This window comes from Amphimedon queenslandica, unplaced genomic scaffold, assembly GCF_000090795.2.
Source record: "Amphimedon queenslandica unplaced genomic scaffold, v1.1 AMPQUscaffold_12972, whole genome shotgun sequence".
Lineage (NCBI taxonomy): Eukaryota > Metazoa > Porifera > Demospongiae > Haplosclerida > Niphatidae > Amphimedon > Amphimedon queenslandica.
The window spans coordinates 1,632-9,806 of record NW_003546792.1 but is presented as its reverse complement, the minus strand read 5'-3'; the positions used below and the strand labels follow the sequence as shown (position 1 = coordinate 9,806).

Below are 8,175 nucleotides of genomic sequence, written 5' to 3'. Positions count from 1 at the left end.
TGGCTGATCCTAGTGAGAGCTGTCCTTCTGGATTTAGATTGTACCAGTCAGGAGGAGTTAGAACTTGTGGCAGACCTTCCTCTAGTGTAGGTAGCTGTGTATCATTGAAGCTATTAGCTGATGATATCAGTTACTCTCAAGTATGTGGTAGAGTAGTGGGATATCAATATGCATCAACTGATGCTGCTGATTCTACTATTGGTACTAGTGCTCATAATGATATTAATTCTTATTATGTTGATGGTGTTAGTATCACTCATGGGTCTCCTCGTCAACATGTCTGGACACTAATGGCAGGACTGCACGAAGCTAGTTTTTATTTTATAGTAAATGATGGCCGATATAACTGTCCTTGTTCTCAAAGTAGTACACAAAATTCAACTCTTCAGTCTTTCATTGGTAATGACTACTTCTGTGAATCTGGCAATCCTGCTACTGATGGTACATATCAATTCATGCTCTACACATCTGATCCATTGTGGGATAGTGAAGGATGTGGTAGTCTTGAAGGTACTTGTTGTGCTGCTCCTAGTCTTCCATGGTTTCACAAGAAACTTAACACTACCACTACTGACTACCTTGAGCTGAGGGTGTGTGGAGATGAAGGAACAAACAATGAAGACACTCCTATCAGCTTTTATGAAATATATATCAAATAAACAGAAGTTTTAACACTTTCACTTGCATTTTTAGTTTGTCATTGTCATTCTTTACACTTTAGTCTTAGCAGCTATCTACCCATTCATATGCACACTTATCATAGTTAGTTTTTAAGATTAACGTATAGCTGGAAACTATTGAATGATTAAACTTTTGTGAATTTGCCTAAAAATCATTTTTGTAAATTTTAATTTTGCTAATCTGACAAAATCGCGAAAGCAGTGTGAGTTATTGGCGAAAACTTTTAGCTATGCCGTATACAGTTATTTTGCAAATTGTTTGTAATAATTTATAGCTACTATTTAATGTTCATTCCATTCCTACAAGAAAGAACTAAGTGCATGCAGAGCATTGTCTCCATCATTTCTTGATGAACAACCATACAACCTGTTACAGCATTGTTGTGTACTTGTACTTAGCAGGTCATATTTATAATCATAGAGTGTATAGCATTAAGTTTACAGTTGGTCTTACAGAAAACTGTATCCCTGGAGACATATGCTGATAATGTGTTTATTGCTTGTTTTACTGTCAATACATTTGTGATGCTGATTTCATGTAATTGCCTTTATGATTAGTCAGTGAAAAATACAACCGAGTGCAGATGCTTTTGTTTTTATTGGGATTTCATTGATAGCTTATTGCAATTACTCAGACAAAGTCTAAATAAAGAGTGATTACTTAGTGTAGACAGGACAGTATAGTATCTTGACTCTTCATTATCATAATAGTCTCAATGATTATCTCAACATTCGTTTGTCTTTGTATTATATTTTCTCAAGTTAATGCTCAGTCAAATACATTTGGTCATTGCAAGGAAGAGGTATGCTGTAACCAGCAGGCAAACCCACTGCTGACTTCTTGCAAAGACATCAAAAAGAAATGGAGCGATGGTCCTACTGGATACTATCAGCTTAGTAGTACTAAGAGAGGTCCTGTATCAGTGTATTGTAATATGGATGAGCTGTGTGGCTCTAGAGGAGGATGGACAAGACTTGGATATCTTAATATGGCTAATCCTAGTGAAAGCTGTCCCTCTGGATTTAGACTGTACCAGTCAGGAGGAGTTAGAGCTTGTGGCAGGCAGAACTCTAGTGTAGGTAGCTGTGTAGCATTGAAACTATTAGCTGATGATATCAGTTACTCTCAAGTATGTGGTAGAGTAGTGGGATATCAATATGCAACAACTGATGCTGTTGATCCTATTCTTGGTGGTTTTGGCTCTCACAATGATATTAATTCTTATTATGTTGATGGTGTTAGTATCACTCGTGGGTCTCCTCGTCAACATATCTGGACACTAATGACTGGATCACGTGAAAGTGGTACAGTTTCTGGTGGTCAACACAATTGTCCTTGTTCTCAAGGCAGTCCTCAAAACTCAACTCTTCAGTCTTTCATTGGTAATGACTACTTCTGTGAATCTGGTAATCCTGCTACTAATGGTGGGGTTCAATCCATATTCTATTCATCTGATCCATTGTGGGATGGTAAAGGATGTGGTAGTCTTGAAGGTGTTTGTTGTGCTGCTCCTGGTCTTCCGTGGTTTCACAAGAATTTAAACACTACCACTACTGACTACCTTGAGCTGAGGGTGTGTAGTGATCAAGGTACTGACAATGAAGACACTCCTATCAGTTTTTATGAAATTTATGTCAAATGAATAAGGACTTATGTTTGCTGTTCTATTATTGTCTACACTATATTAGTAACCTTTAGTTTTGCATTCATCCACACACAGATATGATTAGTTTTTTTAAACTATTTTTTGTAATCGCTATTTATCTATAACTTGTCTTGATATTTATGTTAATGAAAACTATTAGTATCAATCCTTGTCTATTGCATTAATGCAATTATAAAACCTTGTTGCATTGTTTTGAACTTGTAGTTTGCATATGATACAACTGCTAGCCTTTTTGACAATTCTGAAACAATTAAGTACATTGCTAGGGGAATGATATTATATAAGTATACATTGTTATGTTCTGTGATTAGCTCTTATTTTTTATTTCGAAGGGATTAAATTTTATGCTTTATGCTTATGTACACATTCTGCACATGTGCAGTGAGTTTTTTTAAGGTATTCATTTTGTGGGTAAGAAATTACTCATAAAATTTGTAAAAATTAAATACCTGTGTTGTTTTAAAGTATTGCCTATTAAAGTGCAAGGTATTCTGTATGGTGTATTCATATTTATTTTTGTGTAAAGTACACCGCATTTAAAGCAAAAGTTACCATACTCATTAAAACTATCAATAGCATTATTTAAAATTATTGTACCATGTGTTCTGTTTTATTTATTTATAGTTGCCTAAAGATGAATTACGTCTTACAGTCCGCCTGGCACAAGAATTCTCCATTTGTGATCAGTTGAATTCATTGAGCCAGTTACTGCAGTATTGCAGGGAACACCTACCACAGGACAAACCAGGTATAAAGCACATATCCACCAATATATAATTATCAATATATAATTACCCAATTTTAGGTTCAAAAGGACTGCGTTCCCTATCTCCTGATGCTTGCCTTATATTTGATGTAAGACTGCATAGTTTAGAGAAACTGAGAAGTTTTAGATCAACAGTTGTATCAGTAACATCACTGATATTGGAGAAGATGAAGAAAGAAGGAAATAATGAAGAAATAGAGATGAACCATGAGCTAATAATGAAGTATGTGCATGTACATTTGTAACGCTTGCATCTTATACATTGCACATCAACAAATGTGTGTATTTTAGCATACTGCCCTTGTCTGTGGATTGTCAAGTTGCTCAAAAATTGGGCCAAAGGCGCTTGACTATATTACATGGTATTTCAACAAAATCACTAGGAAAAATTCACCTTTTTAATAATTTTTTTGATACATGTGGGTTTTTGCTTGTCACATATTTCGTGACAATGGAATCAATGGGTTTTTTGTTTGTCACAGATTTGTGACAATCCAACCAATGGTTTCTGATGCATACATGTACTTATGTTGCGCCTCTTTCTCTCTAGTATTCTTCAAGAGTGTCTATACTACATCAATGCATTGAATAAATACAAAGGTTCATCATCAGGTGATGCACCCACCATCAAGTATTGGGACTCACTCATTGATAAAGTCAAAGACCTCATTGACAAGGTACACTTCCATTGCCATTGATATGATATGATATTTATGAACATTAGGCTATATAGACAATGCATGAGCTTAGTCATAAAATGTATAGAAAAGGCTTCTCCATTTATTTACAATTATTTTTTTTCTTTTCTCTGTCTCCAGTTGGTGTTATTGCTGTCAGAGACTGATTTCCTCAATGTATTATTACAGTTAACTGATACCGACTCCACTAGCAGGAAAGCAATAATGGTACTTACTAAAAAACTGGAGGACAAGAAATGGACCATCACTCCAGAACAGGTTAGAGAGAGAAAGAAAAATATAGTATATTGTGCATTCTTGCTGTTATGTACTGTACTGTGATTTTCTTTAAACTTGCATAATAAATAAAGCACTAAAGTTGATATCCTTGCCACGTACAATCTGTTTAAGTAACAATTGCTTGGTTAGAACAGATGCCTGAAAGTAAGAGTGAAACTTAAGTAAAGGTGTGGCTCAAAGCTATACTTCGCCTACACAGATTTAGTGGTGCCTGGACTCAGTGGTTTGGTTTTCCTACTGTTTAGCACACATTTGTTAGGCTTTATTTGTTGCATACAAACTGTTATTACATCCATGCATGATGTTTGAAGACTCTGACTGCTTTTTCTAGAGAAGAGAACCTCATGCAAAATGACTTGAGTAAATATGTTTGGGCTATCATACCATATCTACATGTATGGCTCAATATAGGGAAAGTAAAGTTGAATTTTTCGATATGTTAACTTGTTATCATGGTTATTCATGTTATACTAAAGTAGGTACATGTACTACTAAAGCATATAAACCCAGGATATAATATCTGGGTTCTGTTAACTGGTTATCATGGTTATTAACGTTATTACTAAAGCATATAAATCCAGCATATAGTATCTAGGTTCTGTTAACTGGTTATTATGGTTATTGTCATTACTACTAAAGCATATAAACCCAGCATATGATATCTAGGTTTTGTTAACTGGTTATTATAGTTACTGCTGATGTTAAGTAAAACAATTAACCTCAATCTCTTACATAAAATTTTATTTAGATTGTGAGTTTTAATTCTGATTTATTTATTTATTTGTTTAGTCTCATTATCTCTATATTATTCAATTCTGTTCCACATATTGTTGGTGGAACCATTGGCCACACCCATCACATTTGAGATGTGGCTTTGCTCCAGCCCCCTTTTCAGGATGCATAAGGATGCCTTAAAACAATTGACTTCCTTTTCCTAACAATTTATACAACAATGACAATTAAAATGTACTTGCAGTTTTGTTACCTTATTGGAACAAACATCTTTGCTGATGGTTCCTGATGAAGTAGGAAAATAATCATGCATCGGAATCTGTACAGTACAATAAAGTACATAAACGTTGTTTTGTCACTGGCTCTTCTCTTACCAATTCAGTATTGCTATGGGTCACTTGAGACAAAGATATGGGTGTAGATACATGAGTGACATCTTCAATTAGAATCTGTATTGTATGATAAAATACATAAATTTCACAATTCCCATTTAATACAATTTTTAAGATGCATATTTGAATATTAAAATCTTACTGTATTGTCATCCGCTTGAGATTTAGTGCACACTAAAAATAGGCATTATTTTATTATACACAATGCACAATATGGCACTCACTTTGATCCAACATTTGAAGTATGTCATCACTAATCTTTATACGTGGTATAAATGCTACTGATCTTCTGTTTATACCAGTATTTCTGTTTATAACAGTCTCTTTAGAAGTAGTTGATAAAAATAGCCCGGAATGATTTATTGATCCTCCACATTTCCTTATGGCATCCTTAACATCTCCCTCCATTTAGGGAGACAAGAAAGATGACATGTAATCTCTCACCATCACCATATATAGACCAACAGAGGGACCTTTCTTTGTTTGTCTTGACACAAGCTCTCACCATTTGTAATATCATAATATCTATGCATGATAAAGGCTAAATGAAGGATTGTTAATATCGACTATGATAGCTACTTCATGTGTCTGTAGTGTCTGAAGAATCTTGCAAAGCTCCATTAAAAAATCTGACAGTATACCCCCATTCATTGTGTGCAGCTTTTGAATAGTCGGTGCCCATTTTTCAATAAGAAAACTTTATGTCTTTATACTCAATGACATCAGAGGGTAACATATCACATAAATATTATATATGGAATAAATTTATTGGATACAAAATACATTATTTATCATACCAGTTTAGAGAATAACACTTTTGAACAAGAAAGTGTACACTGTCCAGCTTTTTACAAACAAATGGGAGAATAAAACCCTGCATATGCTCTGTCACTTCTTCAGAGAGTAGCTGTGATCCAAGTTGAATTACAGGTCCAACTATTGCTGAAGACTTTTTCTCGACTCTTTCAATAATGCTTCATATTTTAACAGCTCACATGGTAGTAACGTTTGATGTGGTGGGAAAAAGGGAACATGAACTATCCTTTGTGAATTCCTAAATACATAATCATGTTAAATATTTTGTTTCAATTACAGAATTTTAACCTCTCACTATCACAAAAGGGTGAATTGGCAGTAATTATTATAGTGGTACATGGCTTTAAAAGACCACTGCTGGCAGTGTTATGGCCAAACCCATTAAAAATTGCACAGCAATAGCTTCAACTTTCTTGGCACTACGAATGTCATCAATTCTTATATAAATTATAGTGAGTCATTATAATAGCAAAATTGAATTCACTACTATACCAATTGGAATTCTAGTGTTAGAAGCTTGCTTGACAAGGGTAGAAGGAGAAGTATTGGTCATGAGTGCCAAAGACACTCTCATAGATGTTGATTTCCCTACATGCATGTATTATATACAATCAGAGATGATAAATACGTAAGCTGCTACATTGATTGTATGTAAAGACATGCTCTACTTGCATGTATACAAATATGACCATATGATGCCTGTTCCAGAACAGGTACTATAGCACAGAGTAAGTGGGCACTCATCTTGGATACTCATGATAGACTCATAATGAAAGTTATTACAGCACCAACTAGTGTTATAAATGAGTTAATGAAATTATTAATAGCATAAGCATAATTTTGCTCCTTTTAACATAAAGTTCAGCCAGTGGTGCAAGTTGCAGTGGTAGATGGACCGGTAAGGGTACAATATTTTCAGAAATCATATAATCTAAGTGCCTATAAGTACAGTTAAAGTAATTCTTCTGGCTATATATATGCGACCATAATTGACAAAAGGTACCTTTTGTCGGATAGGAAAATTGGTCTTTATAGCCTTAAAAATGCAACTTCTTGAGCTCCATTTATCATAAAATTACTCCAGAGCATGCAAAAAGTTACTATGTAACTTTTAGAGACAATGGTTGACTAACAGAGCACTCACAGATTGATATTTTTCATTATAATGATGAATTTAAAAATCCGCCATAAGGTACCTTTTGTCAATTATGGTCACATATACTGAATTGAAATTAATTAATAATTATACCTACCAGAAGTAATTTTGCTCTTTCTTTGGTATAAGTGCCTGTTTCCTTCCAGCTGCAGGTTTGAATTTAAAACCCAAGTAGAAGAGTTTGGTTGCTTGCCAATGCACAGTACTAATGTTTTAATACAGTAATCGCCACTGATAACCATAATAAACCACTGATATAACTACTGTTAACCATGTATAACAACTGATAACAATGCATAACCACTGTTAACCATGATTAACCACCGTTAACCATGCATGACCACTGTTAACCATGCATGACCACTGTTAACCAAGAATAATCATATAACCACAATTAACCATGCACATGATGAATAACCACTTGTAACCTTTGACAGCCAAAAATACTGTCAATGTTGATACCTATTGATCCATACCTATTAATAGTGGTGGGGTTAAAATATACTTGTATAACCAAAAATACAAAGATAACCAGTTAACTTTCATTTTTATTGGAAAACCCTTTCCCTATATCTTGCCATGTCTAACTATGCAACATTCATTTCTGTGGTGTCACTGCCAGGCATGCAAAAAATGCAACACAGTTGTGCATGAGTAATGAATGACCCAATGGAGCATGAAAAATAGTAAATATTCTTCTACCATTCCTGTTTCAGAGGTTGCACGTCTACTGGAATTTTCGTGTACTTGCATTTACTTGTATTTTGAAAAAAGCAGGTCGTGTATGTACTTGTATTCAATTGCAAACTTTCATGTATGTACATTTACTTATTGCTTCCCAAATTCGTCTATATTTTGGTAATTTTTCATTTACTTTTCATGTATCCTGTACTTAAATGTTGAGTATTTGAAAGGATAATATCTTTACTGCCTTTTCTATTGCTGTTTTCATCATCTGCTATTGCTAGAAGGACTAAAAAGACCATCAA

At 34.3% G+C, this 8,175-nt stretch overlaps 2 protein-coding genes and 1 long non-coding RNA gene across 4 annotated transcripts in view; 2 read left to right on the top strand and 1 right to left on the bottom strand.

The window, feature by feature from the left end:
- The window catches only part of LOC109585994 (uncharacterized), a 4,530-nt gene extending 3,710 nt beyond the window's left edge, over window positions 1-820 (top strand). Inside the window, exon 2 of one of the 2 annotated variants that reach the window (XM_020002136.1) lies at window positions 91-820. In XM_020002136.1, coding sequence (XP_019857695.1) covers window positions 91-659 — 569 coding nt within the window. In that variant the 3' untranslated portion in view covers window positions 660-820. The remainder of the gene's footprint in view (window positions 1-90) is intronic. The other variant, XM_020002138.1, reaches the window with a different exon arrangement.
- Window positions 1-4,955, top strand: part of LOC109585988 (HEAT repeat-containing protein 1-like) — a 23,239-nt gene extending 18,284 nt beyond the window's left edge. The window contains exons 16-20 of the mRNA XM_020002129.1: window positions 2,972-3,095; window positions 3,153-3,336; window positions 3,664-3,790; window positions 3,932-4,069; window positions 4,839-4,955. Coding sequence (XP_019857688.1) covers window positions 2,972-3,095; window positions 3,153-3,336; window positions 3,664-3,790; window positions 3,932-4,069; window positions 4,839-4,955 — 690 coding nt within the window. The remainder of the gene's footprint in view (window positions 1-2,971; window positions 3,096-3,152; window positions 3,337-3,663; window positions 3,791-3,931; window positions 4,070-4,838) is intronic.
- Window positions 4,956-5,127: 172 nt separating this feature from the next.
- On the bottom strand, window positions 5,128-5,374 carry LOC109585991 (uncharacterized). Its single transcript, XR_002186765.1, has 3 exons — window positions 5,357-5,374; window positions 5,197-5,271; window positions 5,128-5,141 (listed from the first exon to the last, which is right to left on the bottom strand). It is a non-coding gene; the product is annotated as an uncharacterized LOC109585991 (long non-coding RNA).
- Window positions 5,375-8,175: the final 2,801 nt, after the last annotated feature.